This window comes from Gigantopelta aegis, chromosome 9, assembly GCF_016097555.1.
Source record: "Gigantopelta aegis isolate Gae_Host chromosome 9, Gae_host_genome, whole genome shotgun sequence".
Classification (NCBI taxonomy): domain Eukaryota; kingdom Metazoa; phylum Mollusca; class Gastropoda; order Neomphalida; family Peltospiridae; genus Gigantopelta; species Gigantopelta aegis.
In genome coordinates, this window is record NC_054707.1 from 83,150,306 (window position 1) to 83,172,824 (window position 22,519).

General features: G+C 40.0%; 2 protein-coding genes across 2 annotated transcripts in view; both read left to right on the top strand.

Annotated features, from left to right (window-relative positions):
- Positions 1 to 4,202: 4,202 nt before the first annotated feature.
- LOC121381797 lies at positions 4,203 to 16,794 on the top strand. Its single transcript, XM_041511152.1, has 3 exons — positions 4,203 to 4,781; positions 4,841 to 5,325; positions 16,791 to 16,794. Exons 1-3 carry the CDS (start codon positions 4,203 to 4,205, stop codon positions 16,792 to 16,794), a joined length of 1,068 nt encoding a protein of 355 aa, XP_041367086.1.
- LOC121381798 overlaps positions 9,654 to 22,519 on the top strand; it is a 37,260-nt gene continuing 24,394 nt past the window's right edge. Inside the window, exons 1-2 of the mRNA XM_041511153.1 lie at positions 9,654 to 9,740; positions 16,791 to 16,996. Of these exons, the coding sequence (XP_041367087.1) occupies positions 16,820 to 16,996 (177 nt within the window). The 5' untranslated portion in view covers positions 9,654 to 9,740; positions 16,791 to 16,819. The remainder of the gene's footprint in view (positions 9,741 to 16,790; positions 16,997 to 22,519) is intronic.

A 22,519-nucleotide genomic window follows, 5' to 3' on the forward strand; every position in this document is an offset into this window, starting at 1 on the left:
TATAGAACCTACATATCAGATAGACCAATCGCCCATATAGTACCTACATATCAGATAGATATATCGCCCATATAGAACCTACATATCAGATAGATATATCGCCTATGTAGAATGTACATATCAGATAGATATCTTGCCCATATAGAACCTACATATCAGATAGATCTGTCGCCCATATAGAACCTACATATCAGATAGATCTGTCGCCCATATAGAACCTACATATCAGATAGACCAATCGCCCATATAGAACCTACATATCAGATAGATCTGTCGCCCATATAGAACCTACATATCAGATAGATCTGTCGCCCATATAGAACCTACATATCAGATAGATCTGTCGCCCATATAGAATCTACATATCAGATAGATCTGTCGCCCATATAGAACCTACATATGAGATAGATATGAGGCGGGACATAGGCGTGATGCGCGGTCGGTCTAGGATCGATCCCCGTCGGTGGATCCATTGGGCTATTTATTATTCCAGCCTGGGCAACACAACTAGTATTAGTATATCAAAGGCCGTGGTATGTGCTATCATGTCTGTGGGATGGTGCATAGAAGATCCTTTGCTACTAGTAGATAAATGTAGCGGGTATCCTCTCTCAGACTACATTCATGTGTTATCATGCTGCGTATTGTGTTTGCATGCGTGCGTGCGTGTCTATACATATACTTGAATGTGTGTGTGTCCGTTCAAATTCGGGTGTACGTGCGTGTAAGTATGTGTATTTATGTCGGTGTGGCATATAGAATGAACGAATGAATGTTTAACGACACCCCAGCACGAAAAATATATGGTGTAAAACTATGGTAATGCAAACAAATAAAGTGATGATCAACATCAATATAAAAATTCAAGATTTAAATAAAAACACAGTGTAAAGGAACTGTGCAAAAATACAAATATCACAGATAGATACTGACTTTTACTCAAAACTTGAATTGTATTCCGAAGAAAACAAGGTGATTTGTGCTGTATTAGCCGTTCTCAGAGAGAATGTTACACCCTGCACCACGGCGAGGTTACAGCACGCGCAGGGATTCTCAAAGAGAATGTTACAACCCCTGCACCACGGTGAGGTTACTGCACGTGCAGGGGGGTGTGGCATATAGATGCAGATATGTATATTAATTTCGGCTGATATTGTTATAATTAGTTGATGTTTATTTTGATGCAAAATTTTCTTTTAACCAATGTATACAAAGAAAGGTTGCAATGAAGATTGTATTGTACTGACTGCATTTTACTTTATAAATAAAAATGAGACAATTATTTTGAAAACGTTACATGACTTGAGTAACACCTAGCTACCTCCCTTCCCCCACCTCTACCCCAGATCTGTTTAACGGATCCCAAGCTGAAAATGAATGAGAATAACGTATATAAAAAAAGTGTAGTTCAAATATATGGAGGGTCCAAGGGAATAAAACTGTGATGTCCAACAGGAAGTCAGTATTATAATATCGTGTATGTCAAGGTCACAATGACACTATAAAATAAAAACTGTACTTATATCTGCCCCGGATTGGGCCCCTGCCCCCCAGAGGCCGAACCCTGGGGCGGACATGCTCGAAACCTCCGTGGTACATGAGCATGTTAAAGCCTTATTAGATCGGACTGTACTTATGGTAGGGTATTATTACTAAATTACTATTAACAATTATTGTTAAATCATGCTAGCTTAGGTATAAGTATTCCACGGTTGTAGATATGTAATCTTTAAAATATAAAAATGTCGACGTAACAAAATCTTGACACCAAAGGTAGCCTAATTCCACTGGACCCTATTATATATAATAATAGTATGGATTGTACTTACGAATTGAATAATCCCTACCGTAACGTTTTGGTCAGCCATCTTTGCGTCCCACAACATTTTGACAAGGAAGTATATTATGATTTAAGTAAACATAATACCCGCATTTTGCTTTTATACCCGGTAGTCGATTAGGTGATTCTCCTTACATTACCCCAGACTATAAATATAGACGCTATAAATAGAGACGCATTTTCATTTGTCGATCAACACCACTCAGTTTAGAGGTCCCGGGGTGGGGTGGGGTGGTCGTGCTAGCATGTCTTCTTGTGCTTGAAATAATGCCGTGCGTTCTTGTACATTATGGAATGAAAGTTAACATAAATGTTTCCAACTAAACGAAATATGCAGGCAAATCTCAGTGACAAACGTTTTCTATTAGGGCCTACATGTCGTCATCTTCATACATCAAGGCTAATATTCACTCCTCGTATTAGGAGCGAATATTAGCCTTGATGTATGAAGATGACATGTACTAAGGGCTTGCGGTGAACTCGTATGGAAAACTTACTCGTATGGGGGAAAATGCAGTGAACTCGTATGAAAATCCACATGTGAACTCGTATGGAAGACTTACTCGTATGGGGGAAAATGCAGTGAAGTGTATGCATCCCTTTAGGCCTATCTTGATTAATTATCCCATCCTCCTACCAAAAACAATTTTGTGAATAATTTCAGTTTGGTTTGATGTAGGGCGAAAAGTAATAGTGTTTTTTTTTTTTTAAATAGTAATAATAATAACCTCACTATTTTTGTGTGCAAGTCAGAAAACAATCGGCTCCGACATAAATAACTTGCAGTAAATTCCATAGCGTGAAAAAACGCGTTCCCTATGGGAAGGACCACAGTTATACCCAGCTGCCAAACTTTTCTTTCTCACCTGAACAAATGCATGCGCTGTCAAATAATTAACTTACGAGTTTACTTTTTTTATAAGTATTCCACGTGCCTATATCCAATTAAGGTTCAAGCACGGTGTCCTAGGGACAGTCCAGCAGTTTAAACTACCTCTCCGGGACAGAAAGGTGGTTGGACAAAAGTAGCCCGAGTACTCCGACTGTAAGAGAGCTAGACGGACATTTGGACATAAATACGTTCTCATTACAGTCAGAGACCAAGCTATGTATTTTTTGGCAATTCCCGACAACCAAAAAGTTGGCAAAGATTTCCGCTCTAATACCACAACAATCCTATGTTTGACGTTAAATACCTTTACATCGATAATTTTCGAGTTAACTGATTAAAAAGTATCCACATATACCAGACGTTTCGCCCCCAGTTTGACCTGTTCGCCCCATGTACCAGTTCGACCCCAACTGTTTGCCTGTTCGCCCCCAAATATTTGTCAGTTCGCCCCCAACATTTAGTCAGTTCGCCCCCAATGATTTGTTACTTTTAAACAATTAGTGTACTGTTTCTTTAGAGGGACGTTAAAGTGTGTGTGTGTTTATTTTAGGCTTATGCCAGCAGGAAATTGTTATGAACTAAAAAAGAATAAACTGTCTTCCAAAAGCAAAACGTAATTACTTGATTTGTATTATCATCCCATGGTAGTGATTTCTAACTATTCAACACAGGGTGGAAGTGAGAAAAAAGAAAGAAAAACACTTTTTGTCACACGAAAAAATTAAATACTGGTACTCCATTTCACAGTCACATCAGCGCATGCGCGACATAAAGTAACAGTCCCACGCTCACGTTACAGCGTAATAAACTAGTTGATTAATATTTTATGAAGGCGTGTTTTGTAGTAACCCTTTTATTGTTTTGAATCTATCATGTCAAAACAATGATACACGAACGGATTTAGACAGAAACATTAATTGCTGCTAAAACAACGCATGTCGTCTGTTGATAAAAGGCCTGTCACACCTAGCCGATTTGGCTCGCCGGAGCTATACCGGAGCACAAATTTGGCGATTTTCGAGGATCGGTACTAGTACGGCAGCGCAACGGTATCACATCGCTAAAAACGGTTGTACATCGTCAGGACATCGTCAGAACATCGGCGAAAAAATTAGCAACGGCAGCCGACGGTATAAATTTTTTAACATGCTAAAACATTCTGCTGTTGCGCTGCCGGAGCGAGCAACGGGACTACAACGGCAGTACAACGGCAGTACTCCGGTATGGCTTCGTTAATGTCGGTAGAGCACCTGTAGCGCCCCGTAATGGATCGGCGGCTCTCCGGTGGCCTCAATGTGTATCGTACTGGTACAGATGTGATACCGTAGTCCTGCCGATGTACTAACGTTCTTAGCGATGTGATACCGTACTACTACCGTACTAATACCGTAGTACTACCGTACTGCTACCGTTGTGCATTTTGCATATAAATAGGGGCACAGACTACCAGCCCGTCATTTGTCACCGAGGATGGCGGACCTGTGGCTACACGATTATCAAATAGCCGTGCTCCAACACCAGAACCTGGTGACTCAGTTGGCACTTCACCAGATCCAGGCCAGAAGGAGGAGAAGAAGAAGAAGAAGAAGACCTCAAGTACCTCGAGCAATCTGGGTGAGACCATGGATCAGCAGGCGTCGTCAGTTTGGCAAGTATGACCAGCTGCTGGTGGAGCTCCGCAAAGAGGACCAGAGGGCCTTCAAGAACTTCCTCAGAATGCCCCCAGAGATGTACGATGAGCTGGTACAGCGAGTTGGTCCCAGGATCACCAAACAAAGAACCTGGTACAGGGAGCCCCTGGATCCTGGTCTGAAGATTGCCATCACTCTGCGCCACATCGCTTCTGGGACCAAGTACGCGGCCATGAAGTTTGGTTGCAGGGTACCCCACAACACCCAGTCACTGGCCGTGAGAGAAGTCTGCCAAGCCATCATTGACGAGTACCTGGACGAGGCGATGACCTGCCCCACAACCCCTGAAGGCTGGCGTGAGATCCAGATCAGTTCATGGAGAAGTGGAACTTCCCACATACCTGTGGTGCCCTTGATGGCAAGCACGTTGCCTGCAAGGCTCCTCCAAAGAGTGGTTCCGTGTATTATAATTACAAGGGGTTCTACTCCATCGTGCTCATGGCACTGGTAGATGCGGACTACAAATTCCTCTGGGCAGATGTGGGTAGTCCCGGAGCCTCGCCAGACGCCCAGATCTACAACGAGTCTGAACTCAGAGAAATGGCTGAAGATGGAACCATTGGCTTCCCTGCTCCAGATCCTCTTCCTAATGACTACAAAGATGTGCCATACTTCTTCGTCGTTGATGACGCGTTTGGCCTACGGAAGCACACGATGAAGCGATACACCTTGCGTGGTCTTACAGATTTAGAGAAGATCTTCAATTACAGACTGTCCCGAGCCAGGAGGGTTGTTGAAAATGCCTTTGGCATTCTGGCAAACCGCTTCCAGATTTTGCTTACCACAATGCAGCACCACCCATCCACCGTCAAGATCATCGTGAAGGCATGCATTGTTCTCCACAACTTGATGAGGACGAGGTATCCAACAGAAATGTCTCCCAAGGAGATGACAGAAAATTGGTATTCGGTAGCACATCGGCTCTTACATCGGTAGGACAACGATAGAACAACGTTATCACAACGGGAACGCCGGGACTACATCGGTATTGCTACGACCAATTGTGATTTTTCAAGTGCTTTCTCGACGGAGCTCTGCCGATTTTCTCGCCGTTGTTAATTGTGCGCTCCGGTTTAGTCCCGGCGAGGTACATCGGTAGTGTGTGACAGGCCCTTAAAAAACATGGCTCAGGCCGAAACAAAGTACTTGGGAGTAATTTCTTTTACATAATTTTCATGTTGAATCCAACCATCTTTACTTTCCTGGCATTGTAACAAAATACGTTTTATTACCGTCACTTTGAAAACTTTCGCTAGTACTGATTAAATGTTTTAACAGTAAACTCTTGATATTGTTCTACCGGAAATGTCTCACCGACTTGAACAAGTCATGTGCTTTCTGATTGGTCTTTTGTTCTAACAGTGTTTAGTGTAACAGAACAAACACGTATATCAGAACAGAACTTTATTACACTCAGGCGTAAGAGGTACATACATATTCCATAACTTTCCAGGATTTCCATGACCCGAACTGACTAGGGGTGAACTGGTACCTTTGTGGGGGCGAACTGGTTTTGCACTTGGGGGCGAACTGACATCCTATTTGGGGGCGAACAGACCTGGGGGCGAATTGGCTGGGGGGCGAAACGTCATGGATTCATCACTAATACACAACCGGCCTCTGTGGTGCAGTGGTTAAGCCATCGGACTACAGGCTGGTAGGTATAGGGTTCGAAGCCCGGTACCGGCTCCCACCCAGAGCGAGTTCTTAAGGGCTCAATGGGTAGGTGTACGGCCACTACACCCTCTTCTCTCTCACTAACCACTAACCACTAACCAACTAACAACTAACCCACTGTCCTGGACAGACAGCCCAGATAGCTGAGGTGTGTGCCCAGAACAGCGTGCTTGAACCTTAATTGGATATAAGCACGAAAATAAGTTGAAATGAAATGAACTAATACACATAGTACAGAAAGAAATCCGACAGCAGCCACATTCAGTTACGCTTCGTGACACTCCGTCGCAAGAATTACAAAGCTCGGTGACCTATTTCGTGACGTAGATCACGTGATCGCCCACTGGGCGATTCCGCCTAGTAGACGGAATGGCTGAGTGGGCGATCATGTGACGCAACATCATGATATAGGTCGGAGAACTTAGAATTCTGCTGTCCGGAGTTTGCCGAAGCTTAGCTGAATGTGGGTGCTGTCGGGTTTCTTTCTGTAGTGTGTGTATTAGTGATTAATATGTGGACTTTTTTTTTTTAAATCAATTAACTCGAAAATTATCGATGTAAAAGTATTTAACGTCAAACATAGGATTGTTGTGATATTAGAACGGAAATCTTTGCCAACTTTTTGGTTGTCGGGAATTGCCCCAAAAATGCATAGCTTGGTCTCTGACTGTAACACTTCCAAGCTAACTCTCGATGAAGCTGCACGCTGTCGCCTTCTACATACGCGCCTTCTACATACTATTCCGGCAAATTAGATGTCCGTTTATTATACTCTGCAATTTGCACGAGCTGCCAGAAAGACACGAGAAAAAAAGTGAGGTTTTGGCAGCCTTCCATCGTAGTGTGATGGATAAGTGTACGAGTCTCTTAAGCTTATTCTGGGTTCAAATCTCCATGTCAAAAAATATTTTTAAGTTTGAGTATCAACTTAATTTTTTTTTACGTCATAGACTTGTGGATCAGACACGTGAGTGCATTTTTGTAATCGTCTTACATTTTTGTTACGATATTGAAGTAGGACGAATATCTTGCTTTTTTCAAAGTATATAAAGCAACTACAGATATAAAGTAGGCTATATGTCCATGTGTTCAACACGAAGAAATATACCCCCCCCCCCCCCCCCAATATGTAGCCCAAAATTGTTTTTTAAATATATATATGAAAACTGGTAACTCCAAAAAACTAACATTTGGTGAACAACAAAAGACAATTTCTATATGCACGAACATAATTTTTAATAATATGTTTTGTTAGTTTATATTTTGACGGTAAGTCACAATCTGATTAATTGTGATTTTTTACTCTTTGTCCGATCGGACTTCCATTCCTCGGAATCCTAGTCTGTGGGACCTGTATTCCTAGGAATTTAAGTTTCGAGGAATGTAAGTCCGTGGGACTTTTATTCCTGGTACTCCTAGTCCACAGGACTTTCAATTCTAGTATTTCTAGTCCTCTGGTATTTATTTCCGATAGTTTGCTTATTACATATGTATGATTCCTGAAAATCCCTGAAATAAAACTTTAAAAACTGTACTTAGTTCTAGTAGTTAGTACTTATAACTAGTACTATAATGACCAGACTACAATATAAAATAACAGGAATAATAAGCATGAAAATTGATGAACAATTAAAACTAGCATCAAAACACTTGAAATTAATTATCACTGACTGCCTTATGGCAGTTTCGACCATAAAAAGCATAAGATATGAGTTGGGGAAAGGGTATCTGTATTATACCTGGCCGTTAGGAACACCATAAGCGTTAGAGACTGGGTGGAAGTGGGGGAGGGGGGGGGGGGGGGGGGGTCAATGGACACGTTCGGGCAAAATGAGCTGGCCTAAAATCTTCACCATGCATTTCCATAATTTTACTCACAATATTAGTTGTAATCCATTTAAAAATGCAGACTGATTTGTTTGGAATCCTCTTTAGCATCTTGGTAGTAATGCGAATATAAATATACGTTGTGTTCCAGATTTGGACATTTTCATTTCATTCGGGCAATAATGATCAGCATGCCTCCCCCACCCTTCTCCCAAAAAGGGAGTCTGAATGCCTATTGCGACCAAAACGGTCAGTTGTAAAAGTGTCATGAGTAGTTAGTCTGTTTAAAAGGATCTTTGTAAATTGTGTGTGCATATTATTGACAGTATGATAATTGTTCAGGGATTACTGTTTTGTTTTAGTCGGTGTAGTAGCCCATTGAGCTGCTAAAACCCACTCTTAGTCATTGATATTTCTATTAATTGATAAACATTAATGAAAACCGTTTAACATATTTGTTTATCGATGGTATGGTTTGTTGGGACTAAGATATCATAGAGGTTAGAGTCTGATATTTCATATGTTAGACCAAATTATTTTTTAAAGTGAGCAAATTGACAAAGCAGGCATATGTTCAGTAAGCTATGCAGGGGAGAGGTACAAAAATTTGCCACCCACCCCACACCCTATGTACACGCGCCTGCAACATTATTGACAGAAAGGCACAAACTTAAAATTATATAATAACAAGATAATGTATATATCGCAAATATCACATTTTTATAGTTAAATTATTATTAATAATATTATTATTATTATTATTATTATTATTATTATCAAATACCAATATATAATGCCTAACAGATAATTGTGTTGGTATATCATATGGGCAAGTTATATCTATTTGCGAGTACTAATATGCTTCGAATTATGGTAAATGTTTTTGAGTTAGGCCTACTTTTAAATGTTTAAACATTTATTAGTTGGAACAATACGCAGTGAATAAAGACCTTGGTTCTGCTCATGTAATAAGGTCAACAAAATGTGTACAAACTCTTGCAAATTATATAAATGTAAAATATTGGAATAAATAGAAAATATTTAAATAAAGAGAGGCGCTAGTATCCTAAGTTAATTAAATAAACCAAAAAGGAAACTGTTTTTCGTTTTGTTTACATTTATAATTAAATTTTTATGTGTACGACCGGACTTAAATTTTGATTGTCCAGGAATGCAAGTCCGGTCCGGACTTGATATCCTGGCAGTCAGACCTGTATTCCTAAGGAACATAAGTCCTAGGACCTGCATTCCTAGGAGACTAAGTCCGGGCAGACCACTGTTCCTACGGACTTGCATTCCGTTTACACCGGCCTAAACATCGACGGTCGTGGTACGCTCGCGCTCGACGTTTATCTTGATGAACTAGAAATAAAAGACTACTAAAATACATATAATAAATAAATAACATACATAATGACATATAATAAAATAACCCTGTTAAAATAATATTATTGGCTCCTGTCATTAACGTACGTGTACCCGTAAGTAAATAAATATGATTTATTAAAAATGTAATGTTTGACCTATGGAGAATTGAGTGTGGGCGGATATAGTTCAACCGGTAGAGCTCGCGTCTGGTGTGCTTAAGTCGTAGAATCGAATCACATCGGTGTACTCATTCTCCAATTAGGTTTTAATAAGTTATAATACGTCTTTATGTTTTGTGTCCAGAAATATCTCCCGTGGTGTGCGCGCATTTGTCAGGAGGAAATTGAAGAAAACGGAAATAAAACATACCAACTGAGAACATGGCCGACGTAAACAAAGTTACATTTCATTCGAAGATCATATGCGGAATGTTTGTCTTTACACAGTATGTGTAGCTTTTGATTATTGTTGAAAAAAATGTTTTTATATATTATGTGTTTGTCACGTCATCTTTAAGTGCAGTCTTTACAAGATGTGTAATTCTTCATTTGTAATATAACTGTGTCTATTATCGATGTATACCAATTGTCGTTGGATTTGTCAACTTTTGTATTTAAATTAGCTGGAAGCAAATTTAAGTTTTGGAAAAGACTTCCGAACGTTCCAGCATGCATGCTAATACTATCACTAATCTTAACCCTAAACCTAAGCCTGAATGAACTGAATGCTAGAATGTTTGGAAGTTTCAAATGGTATCAGGTCGTTTCGCCCTTATTCCCGATCGCCCCGTGTCGTTTTGCCCCGTGCTGTTTCGCCCCCATACCGGGTCGTTTCGGCCTCTTTACAGGGTCGTTGCAAATCAGATATAGGTTATCCATTTGTAACCCTTTATCAACCATAAACACCATTTATATGTACAGTGCTGTCCGGTGTATTGGCGTACTTAAGCTTTCAAGGACCATTTTCTATGTGAACATTGTGAAATATTTAATAAAATGTGTCTCTCACCAATGAAGAAGTGCATAATCTGAAATACACTACAAAACGTTTTATGTCTGTAGTAAATAAACATTTTAAAATGGTGCATAAATATAGGCACCCCTTGTATCCAAAACGATTTGCATGTCCGGTGATTCGGCGCAGTAGATGTAGATCGTTGACCCCACTATTTATAAACCGCCCATGACCTTACTTTTAGCCCATAAATGCTACACTATTGTCCCAGAATTATTTTAGTACTTTTTTGTTTTGTCTTGTTAAAAATATTATTATAAAAATGAACGATCACATATGACCCATCTCATGATCAGTTTCGGAATTGTTTTCTTGAGTGGCACAGTACTGCAGATGCATACATGTTCATTGTCATGCATGGCTAAGATGCCTACATGGATTTTATTTTTCTCGGGTAGATTGTGCACACACGTGGATCTTATTTCGCTTTTATTTTTTTTATAACAATGTAACAATTGTGAACTGGAATGACTGTCAATTAAGGTGTAAAATTTTCGTTTTGTTTGCATTTGTTTGTGTTTTCTTTTTCGGTTTAAATAAAAAAATAACTGAACAAAAATAATTACATTTATACTGTTTACTATAATTTTTAAAATGTGGGAAAGGTGTTTTTAGACTGGTTTTAACATTCTTAATATCAATAAGGATGACCTACTTCGCGTTTATAAACACGAAAACACGTGAATTATTTATTTTTAAATTATGATATAATTATTGACAATTCTAATTTAAAAAATTAATTGTACCCTTAACAATAAATATGTTGATACTTGATTAACCATTGAAAAAGGAATTGAACTTTAATTCGTTAAAAACTTCGACAACATGACAACTTCCTAAGCATACTCAAGCAAAATACCAAGAGCGCCGAATCACCAGACGCGCCGATACACCGGACACAGTTGTATATGTTATTATGTGCAATATTTTAAAGAACCCCTCCCGTCACACCATCCCAGTTCCTACAGGCCTGATGTATTTTGTGCTTTTTTAAAACGATTTTGAGAAAATATACTCATTTTGGGTACAAACTAAGAGTTCCCCTTAGAAAATCACATACAGATGTAATCCTTATTACGTTCAACGGTTGTTAGATTAAGTCATATCCTTTCATCCCTCTTGTAGAATATTCCATAAAAAGTCAAAATGGCAGCCGGCACAAAATTACATGTTTTTTGCCCTATGCGATCTCAGCGAAGTCGATACAGGTGACATGGTTATCATCTAGAATGTGGAATCCGTGTCATTGTAATTGTTTTTTTTCAAGATTTCTGTCTGGACAAAATGTGGGTAAAATCTAACGACAAATAAAGGTAGGAGCAATTTATTGTAGTTTCGGACTTTACGTTTAAGTCTACAACCTTGTTGCCTGTTAGGTGACTATTACGACAAAATTATGGGTAAAATAATTTTTTATATAAATAATTTTGCATACTAATACCACCCCCAATACAATAGGGGCGAAATGACTCGTAATGGAGGACGAAACGACTCGGGGCGAACGGGAATAAGGGCGAAACGACTCAGGGTCGAATAGGAATAAGGGCGAAACAACCCGGATTTGTTTTAAATGGCTTTTTCATCCAGAAAGATTTGTTTCTTGCCCATTGAATGGCATTGGACAGGGTTATCTAGCTTTTGCACGGTACTAGAAAAATCTGTCTGACCCTAGGGCTAGATAAATCTGTCTGACCTGAGGGCTAGACATGTATCATTGTTTTAAAAATATTTAAACAAATTAATATTTTCAACTTTATATTTATTGGTAAGTTGTTACATATTTATGTTGTTGCATAAGGTGGACTATATTTTTCCGCGTATGATTAAAGTTACAGTCTCTGGTTACCATATTATAACATCATGTACAAATATGAAATACAAGGTCAAATGCACTTTTAAAAAACTTGTGTGTGTTCGCTATGAACGGAGATTGTCTAAAGTATACGCTCGCAGACCTTGCCTTTTAAGGTGCGCGGGTGCGATCGCGCTTGTACAGCGCATGTAATTTCAATCTGGCGAGTGTGAAAAATAACGCACATTACACTTAACAAACAGCACATGTAAAATAATTTTGTATATTGATTGCCACTATTTACCGTATGTAGTTTGATGGAAAGATCCATTTAATAATATCAGAATGTTACGAGAACGGTAGCATCCATGCAAGATTTTAATATATGACTGGTACTTATCTTTGCTATACAAAGCGGAAAACACAGGTTTACGGTAATAGACATCTTCGAAGACGTACCAATCCGATCAAAACATAACTCGTTACGGAAATCAGCGAAGTCAGTAAAATTGTCTCAGTTAGTTCATAACTGTTAGCCTACAAAACTTGTAGCGGTTGGTCAAATGGCGTGTTACAAAATATTGAGACTGGTTGCGTAATTGTTGAGTTAAAAATGTCACGTGAATGTCAATGTCCCAACCAACACTATCAATTGAAGTAATTATAGGCTTACGTTTCTTGAGTTATTTTTTAAAAATGTTTTAATAGTCGGTAGTGCACACCTGAGATGCTTGGGTCATAGTTTGTTAACTACCTTCTCGAACCATTGGGTTTTTACAATCCCAACTATCCTAATCATGTTCGTTGTACATAATAATGAAATTCAAAACAAGTGGATTTCTATATATGTTTAGCTGCACGTTCATCAAACCATCTAACACTGAAAGGTATATATATATATAATTGTGTGCATCATATTATCTGAATAGTACACGTTTTAATTAAAAAATCAAATTGTCTGCATCAGTGTATACATGTTATAATTATATTTCTATAGTACTACTCCTGAAACTTTTTAATAAATTATAACTCCATTCCTGAAAGGGAAAGGAAGTCAGACTACACTAATGAACCAAGCAACATAAAATTAGAAGAAAACATTATTGGTTTATCGGTTCATTTTTGCAACATATGTCTACATTTACATGTACCAATTACATTATTAATTAATAATGCTTTGTTTTCACTCGCCTAAGTGTTTTGAGGTGTGCAATTTTTCACTCGCCTTTGTTTTTCAAAAACCAAGGACTGCGCTCGATTCATCGCCTGTGCTGCCATTGCTCGGCAAAGCACAAACGACAACCTGTTGTCAGTTTCAGTTAACATGTGCGTTTGCTGATTTCAAATTGTATGGTTTGTCTCAAAAAAGGAAATGAGAAATCTTGCGCTGTACGAAGAACGTTCGGTTGAGGATACGGTACTAGAGTCTTAAAACCGGTTTGATCTTGACAATGTATTATCGACAATTGTACCTTCCTATTTCAGAATTAATATTTTATTAAGTGTTAGTAGAACTTTTAAAGTTTAGTTTGTATACTAGTAACACATTGATCCACAGGCAGGATAGCACAAACCATGGCCTTTGTTAACCAGTTATTGATCACTGGTCGGTGCAAGTGGTTTACACCTACCCATTGAGCCTTGCGGAGAACCCACTCAGGGTTTGGAGTCAGTATCTGGATTAAAAATCCCATGCCTCGACTGGGATCCGAACCCAGTACCTACCAGCCTGTAGACCGGTGGCCTAACCACGATGCCACCGAGGCTGGTGTAAAACCGACAAATTCAAATAAATATTCTTTCGTTTGGAAAGGGTAAAGTTGGTTATTTTTTTATTATTATTTGTTTTTCTGTTTTTTTTTTGTTTTTTTTTTGTTTTTTAACAACATCATTTGGATGTCAAACATTTGCTAATTTTGACATATAATCTTAGAGAGGAATGGGTGCAAGTGCAGGGGGAGGGTATTGGAGTTCGAAACCCTTACCTGCCCAAGCTTAAAAAAATTGAAATATATTTTCTAGGGGAGCATGGCCCCATATAAACTTCACTCAACAGTCTATAACCCCAACCCCGCTGAAATCCCAGCACACGCGCCTTGGAAACCCGTTACATTTAAAAACGTTTTTTTTTTTTTTTCAGCAAGGGATCTTTTAATATGTACCATCCCACAGATAGGATATCACATACCATGTCCTTTTATATACCCGCCGATGGGGATCGATCCTAGACTGACCGCACATTTCCAAAAAACACCTTTTTACGTCTAAGTAATGAATAAAAATAACATATAGTCTTGAAAAATGTTACGTAAATTGAACACAACACCCTCTTCCTCTACCCCTAGAGCGTTACATAATTATTAACACCCCCTTACATGTAATGCATATACCAACTGCTGGCCACTGTCAAAATGTCAAGGCATTTCCCCCACCGACCCCTGGAAAGGGGCTGTACCATACCTCTATAGATATAAATATGTTTTGGAGATATCATATGAGACGACCCCTCGATCAAGACAGTTAAATTTGTTCAAAATCATGTGAGAAGCTCAGCGCCTGCGTAAATCACGTAAAGTCCCATTTCTACTGGCGTCCCGCTGAATGAAGAAAAACAAAGCTGGCTATTGGCTTTGTAGTCGACCTAGATAATGTAGATAAGTTAGTATTGCGAAACTCTAGCAATGTGGTGGACCTTTTATGTACCAAAGAGAACTGAATCATCTATTCTATATGCTTAAATAATAAAAATATTCCAGGGACTGCAGCTTTAAATGAGTTTGCAGGTGAAATGTATATGAATTGTTCTACAATAAACAAACCATAGCTTACAAAATTAATGTTTTGTTACTGTAATTAAATGGGCAAGAAAAAGGATCAATCATCTTTGTGAGGTATAGATAAGGCAGTTCCAACCCTCGGGACAAAATGTTTTTGTAAGAGCCGCAGTAAACCTCGGCCCTCACAAAAAACATTTTGTCCCTTGAGTTCGAATAGCCCTATCTATACCTCACAACAGTGATAGATTTTATTAATGTTCCCTCCATCAGGAATATTGATTTAGTGTTATCAGTTGAATATTGGGCAAGTGTTCATTATACCCACCCACCCCACCTCCACAAATTATAAAATATATATATTTGTTAAAATTAGTGTTGTCTTTGGGTTAGGGATAGTTATATACAATGCCTTTTATAACATTTTGTTCTATAAAACCAACATAATGTTAAAATTTCATAATCCAATATCGCTATGTTTTGCCTTTGAAAAATTAGACATTTTGAATATTCTGTTTCAAATTTCTTCCACAAGAGTGCTTTTGTTTGTGCTTTTGAAGGAAATGTAGCACATACGGCTGAATGTGGCATTGTGGGACTAAAGGTTCATTTTATTCCGTAGATGTTCAATTCATCCTGTCAAAATACACATATGATCTGTATCAACTTGTATTAAAATGCATTGTCACTTGTTGATCCAATCCATTACCAAGTAGTTACAGTGCTCGGTTACAGTATAGATGGTCTGAAGTTCGAATCTAGACCTTAGCACTACGTTGTTAGTAGTGTTTAATGCAATATTCAGTTGATATTGCTAATTCAATAGCCTATCCCAAAGTGGGTGGGGAGAGGAGAATTTACGGAAATCTTCTGAATCATTGACATAAAAAGCAGGAATAAACAACGGACCAAAATGTGTTGCCAGTCGTGAAACTCATGTCTCTATGTACATATATTGACTGCAAACAACAGTAGCCATCAAAACAGTGTGAACAAACTTTAATGTTTGTGACAAGTGCGGCCGGTTAGTCCAGTCTGTCCTTAATGCTGAGAATGACCACCATGTGTGGCTATAACTGCTTGACAGTGCGTAATGCCGAGAATGACCACCATGTGTGGCTATAACTGCTTGACAGTGCGTAATGCCGAGAATGACCACCATGTGTGGCTATAACTGCTTGACAGTGTAATGCTAGCTTGAGTGTCCTCTAGCCCCTCCTCTGTTTATATGTTGTCAAGGAGACTCGAGCTTTTTAATAGCATGCCCTATACGAGGCTAACAATGTTCTGATGGGAAAGATTGTTCCATTGACTGAGTTAATTATCAGTCATTATGGTTGATTATAAAACTTCAGAATTGATTGTGTGACAAAATAACTACTGTAATTGCTCCTCCAGTTTAAATGATAGAATTGATGTAAATATATTGGGATTGGTATTTGTTTTCATATATACATTAAAAAAACCCATACTAAATAGTTGTTAAAGGTAAAATTAGCAATTTGTAGTGTCACCCTTGATGAACATGACGATAGGTGCATGGTGCTTATAATTTAAATCCTTTGTATAGTTATATAATTTTAACTGATTGTGTAGTTAAAAGTTGATTGGTTGGTGCAAATAGATTATAGTCACTGATCAGTGATGAAATCCCTACCAATTCCTATCACTAGTTTAAGTCTGAGGAGGGAGCAGGCCACTCCATTTCTGTCATTAGTTCGATCTCTCTCTGAAAGTACTTATTTACCACATGAGCACAGTGGGGATGTGCGTTGTCATCTAAGAACACAAAATGAAGTCCTATAGCACAGGGCTATGAACAGTCTCACAACAGGATGTAATGTGTCATCATCACATGTACGGCCATAATTTTTATTAAAGTTTACACATGCGTTTTGTTTATTGTTGGTTTCAGGTAAGAGTTGAAAACACTATGTTCTGAGTATGTCTCCAACTGTTACTGGCGCCAAGATGAACGACGAAGCTATACTCGAGGCTGAGATTCAGCAAGAACTTGAGATGATTAACCTTGATGCTGAGAACCCCCAGGATGGAGACGCTGGCCTTCTGGAAGTGGACCGTGCACTTCCTGAAAATATTGATCATGTTGATGATCCAGAGGTAAATTTGATTATAAATAAATAAATATATATATATAAATATATACCAAGAATGAAATGAACTTGCATCTGCTGAATTTGATCAGATAATTATTGTGATGTCTGTATCAGCCATTTATACAACATAGAGCAAGATCTAATGTGGAAAATATTTATAACATGATTTGTGCTGGGGATGTAAAATAACTGGCATATCTCTGGTGATCATCTTCATAATAATGTGTGTTTGGCCTTCGACAGCCGTGGTGCACATTAATACGCTTTCTCTGGGATGGAGATTAGTTCAGGCCGTCTCCTTTGACCAAGGTCTAGCCATGATCATTGTGTCATCTTGAAGCCAGTCTGAAGTGAAGAACCTTTCCTGACGTGTATTTGTTTGACTTTAGTCCAGTCTACCTGAACGTCTTTCGTGGCAGATCTGCACCTCAGTATACCAATATCGGTGGAAAGTTTCTTCTAATGTTATTCTTTGCAGAATATTTAGTTAAGAAAATAATCAGGTCTATTTTTCTCATGCCTTCAAACTGCAGATTGTTCGTGATCAGTATCATCATTGTCAGTGATCTCCAGAACTGGTGCTATGTTTCCTGGCTCGATCTGTCTCATTGCTTGTTCGTGATCACTATCATCATTGTCAGTGATCTCCAGAACTGGTGCTATGTTTCCTGGCTGTGTCTCATTGCTTGTTCGTGATCAGTATCATCATTGTCAGTGATCTCCAGAACTGGTGCTATGTTTCCTGGCTGTGTCTCATTGCTTGTTCGTGATCAGTATCATCATTGTCAGTGATCTCCAGAACTGGTGCTATGTTTCCTGGCTCTGTCTCATTGCTTGTTCGTGATCAGTATCATCATTGTCAGTGATCTCCAGAACTGGTGCTATGTTTCCTGGCTCTGTCTCATTGCTTGTTCGTGATCAGTATCATCATTGTCAGTGATCTCCAGAACTGGTGCTATGTTTCCTGGCTGTGTCTCATTGCTTGTTCGTGATCAGTATCATCATTGTCAGTGATCTCCAGAACTGGTGCTATGTTTCCTGGCTCTGTCTCATTGCTTGTTCGTGATCAGTATCATCATTGTCAGTGATCTCCAGAACTGGTGCTATGTTTCCTGGCTCTGTCTCATTGCTTGTTCGTGATCAGTATCATCATTGTCAGTGATCTCCAGAACTGGTGCTATGTTTCCTGGCTGTGTCTCATTGCTTGTTCGTGATCAGTATCATCATTGTCAGTGATCTCCAGAACTGGTGCTATGTTTCCTGGCTGTGTCTCATTGCTTGTTCGTGATCAGTATCATCATTGTCAGTGATCTCCAGAACTGGTGCTATGTTTCCTGGCTCTGTCTCATTGCTTGTTCGTGATCAGTATCATCATTGTCAGTGATCTCCAGAACTGGTGCTATGTTTCCTGGCTGTGTCTCATTGCTTGTTCGTGATCAGTATCATCATTGTCAGTGATCTCCAGAACTGGTGCTATGTTTCCTGGCTGTGTCTCATTGCTTGTTCGTGATCAGTATCATCATTGTCAGTGATCTCCAGAACTGGTGCTATGTTTCCTGGCTGTGTCTCATTGCTTGTTCGTGATCAGTATCATCATTGTCAGTGATCTCCAGAACTGGTGCTATGTTTCCTGGCTGTGTCTCATTGCTTGTTCGTGATCAGTATCATCATTGTCAGTGATCTCCAGAACTGGTGCTATGTTTCCTGGCTGTGTCTCATTGCTTGTTCGTGATCAGTATCATCATTGTCAGTGATCTCCAGAACTGGTGCTATGTTTCCTGGCTGTGTCTCATTGCTTGTTCGTGATCAGTATCATCATTGTCAGTGATCTCCAGAACTGGTGCTATGTTTCCTGGCTCTGTCTCATTGCTTGTTCGTGATCAGTATCATCATTGTCAGTGATCTCCAGAACTGGTGCTATGTTTCCTGGCTCTGTCTCATTGCTTGTTCGTGATCAGTATCATCATTGTCAGTGATCTCCAGAACTGGTGCTATGTTTCCTGGCTCTGTCTCATTGCTTGTTCGTGATCAGTATCATCATTGTCAGTGATCTCCAGAACTGGTGCTATGTTTCCTGGCTGTGTCTCATTGCTTGTTCGTGATCAGTATCATCATTGTCAGTGATCTCCAGAACTGGTGCTATGTTTCCTGGCTCTGTCTCATTGCTTGTTCGTGATCAGTATCATCATTGTCAGTGATCTCCAGAACTGGTGCTATGTTTCCTGGCTGTGTCTCATTGCTTGTTCGTGATCAGTATCATCATTGTCAGTGATCTCCAGAACTGGTGCTATGTTTCCTGGCTGTGTCTCATTGCTTGTTCGTGATCAGTATCATCATTGTCAGTGATCTCCAGAACTGGTGCTATGTTTCCTGGCTCTGTCTCATTGCTTGTTCGTGATCAGTATCATCATTGTCAGTGATCTCCAGAACTGGTGCTATGTTTCCTGGCTGTGTCTCATTGCTTGTTCGTGATCAGTATCATCATTGTCAGTGATCTCCAGAACTGGTGCTATGTTTCCTGGCTGTGTCTCATTGCTTGTTCGTGATCAGTATCATCATTGTCAGTGATCTCCAGAACTGGTGCTATGTTTCCTGGCTGTGTCTCATTGCTTGTTCGTGATCAGTATCATCATTGTCAGTGATCTCCAGAACTGGTGCTATGTTTCCTGGCTCTGTCTCATTGCTTGTTCGTGATCAGTATCATCATTGTCAGTGATCTCCAGAACTGGTGCTATGTTTCCTGGCTCGATCTGTCTCATTGCTTGTTCGTGATCAGTATCATCATTGTCAGTGATCTCCAGAACTGGTGCTATGTTTCCTGGCTGTGTCTCATTGCTTGTTCGTGATCAGTATCATCATTGTCAGTGATCTCCAGAACTGGTGCTATGTTTCCTGGCTGTGTCTCATTGCTTGTTCGTGATCAGTATCATCATTGTCAGTGATCTCCAGAACTGGTGCTATGTTTCCTGGCTGTGTCTCATTGCTTGTTCGTGATCAGTATCATCATTGTCAGTGATCTCCAGAACTGGTGCTATGTTTCCTGGCTCTGTCTCATTGCTTGTTCGTGATCAGTATCATCATTGTCAGTGATCTCCAGAACTGGTGCTATGTTTCCTGGCTGTGTCTCATTGCTTGTTCGTGATCAGTATCATCATTGTCAGTGATCTCCAGAACTGGTGCTATGTTTCCTGGCTGTGTCTCATTGCTTGTTCGTGATCAGTATCATCATTGTCAGTGATCTCCAGAACTGGTGCTATGTTTCCTGGCTGTGTCTCATTGCTTGTTCGTGATCAGTATCATCATTGTCAGTGATCTCCAGAACTGGTGCTATGTTTCCTGGCTGTGTCTCATTGCTTGTTCGTGATCAGTATCATCATTGTCAGTGATCTCCAGAACTGGTGCTATGTTTCCTGGCTGTGTCTCATTGCTTGTTCGTGATCAGTATCATCATTGTCAGTGATCTCCAGAACTGGTGCTATGTTTCCTGGCTGTGTCTCATTGCTTGTTCGTGATCAGTATCATCATTGTCAGTGATCTCCAGAACTGGTGCTATGTTTCCTGGCTGTGTCTCATTGCTTGTTCGTGATCAGTATCATCATTGTCAGTGATCTCCAGAACTGGTGCTATGTTTCCTGGCTGTGTCTCATTGCTTGTTCGTGATCAGTATCATCATTGTCAGTGATCTCCAGAACTGGTGCTATGTTTCCTGGCTGTGTCTCATTGCTTGTTCGTGATCAGTATCATCATTGTCAGTGATCTCCAGAACTGGTGCTATGTTTCCTGGCTGTGTCTCATTGCTTGTTCGTGATCAGTATCATCATTGTCAGTGATCTCCAGAACTGGTGCTATGTTTCCTGGCTGTGTCTCATTGCTTGTTCGTGATCAGTATCATCATTGTCAGTGATCTCCAGAACTGGTGCTATGTTTCCTGGCTGTGTCTCATTGCTTGTTCGTGATCAGTATCATCATTGTCAGTGATCTCCAGAACTGGTGCTATGTTTCCTGGCTGTGTCTCATTGCTTGTTCGTGATCAGTATCATCATTGTCAGTGATCTCCAGAACTGGTGCTATGTTTCCTGGCTGTGTCTCATTGCTTGTTCGTGATCAGTATCATCATTGTCAGTGATCTCCAGAACTGGTGCTATGTTTCCTGGCTGTGTCTCATTGCTTGTTCGTGATCAGTATCATCATTGTCAGTGATCTCCAGAACTGGTGCTATGTTTCCTGGCTGTGTCTCATTGCTTGTTCGTGATCAGTATCATCATTGTCAGTGATCTCCAGAACTGGTGCTATGTTTCCTGGCTGTGTCTCATTGCTTGTTCGTGATCAGTATCATCATTGTCAGTGATCTCCAGAACTGGTGCTATGTTTCCTGGCTGTGTCTCATTGCTTGTTCGTGATCAGTATCATCATTGTCAGTGATCTCCAGAACTGGTGCTATGTTTCCTGGCTGTGTCTCATTGCTTGTTCGTGATCAGTATCATCATTGTCAGTGATCTCCAGAACTGGTGCTATGTTTCCTGGCTGTGTCTCATTGCTTGTTCGTGATCAGTATCATCATTGTCAGTGATCTCCAGAACTGGTGCTATGTTTCCTGGCTCTGTCTCATTGCTTGTTCGTGATCAGTATCATCATTGTCAGTGATCTCCAGAACTGGTGCTATGTTTCCTGGCTGTGTCTCATTGCTTGTTCGTGATCAGTATCATCATTGTCAGTGATCTCCAGAACTGGTGCTATGTTTCCTGGCTGTGTCTCATTGCTTGTTCGTGATCAGTATCATCATTGTCAGTGATCTCCAGAACTGGTGCTATGTTTCCTGGCTGTGTCTCATTGCTTGTTCGTGATCAGTATCATCATTGTCAGTGATCTCCAGAACTGGTGCTATGTTTCCTGGCTGTGTCTCATTGCTTGTTCGTGATCAGTATCATCATTGTCAGTGATCTCCAGAACTGGTGCTATGTTTCCTGGCTGTGTCTCATTGCTTGTTCGTGATCAGTATCATCATTGTCAGTGATCTCCAGAACTGGTGCTATGTTTCCTGGCTGTGTCTCATTGCTTGTTCGTGATCAGTATCATCATTGTCAGTGATCTCCAGAACTGGTGCTATGTTTCCTGGCTGTGTCTCATTGCTTGTTCGTGATCAGTATCATCATTGTCAGTGATCTCCAGAACTGGTGCTATGTTTCCTGGCTGTGTCTCATTGCTTGTTCGTGATCAGTATCATCATTGTCAGTGATCTCCAGAACTGGTGCTATGTTTCCTGGCTGTGTCTCATTGCTTGTTCGTGATCAGTATCATCATTGTCAGTGATCTCCAGAACTGGTGCTATGTTTCCTGGCTGTGTCTCATTGCTTGTTCGTGATCAGTATCATCATTGTCAGTGATCTCCAGAACTGGTGCTATGTTTCCTGGCTGTGTCTCATTGCTTGTTCGTGATCAGTATCATCATTGTCAGTGATCTCCAGAACTGGTGCTATGTTTCCTGGCTGTGTCTCATTGCTTGTTCGTGATCAGTATCATCATTGTC

What these genes read in the sequence shown, in the direction of transcription:
- LOC121381797 (XM_041511152.1), top strand. Translation starts at nt 4,203, where the DNA reads ATGGCGGACCTGTGGCTACACGATTATCAAATAGCCGTGCTCCAACAC. An exon ending in TACCTGTGGTGCCCTTGATG is followed by an intron (nt 4,782 to 4,840) that starts GCAAGCACGTTG and finishes TATAATTACAAG; the next exon opens with GGGTTCTACTCCATCGTGCT.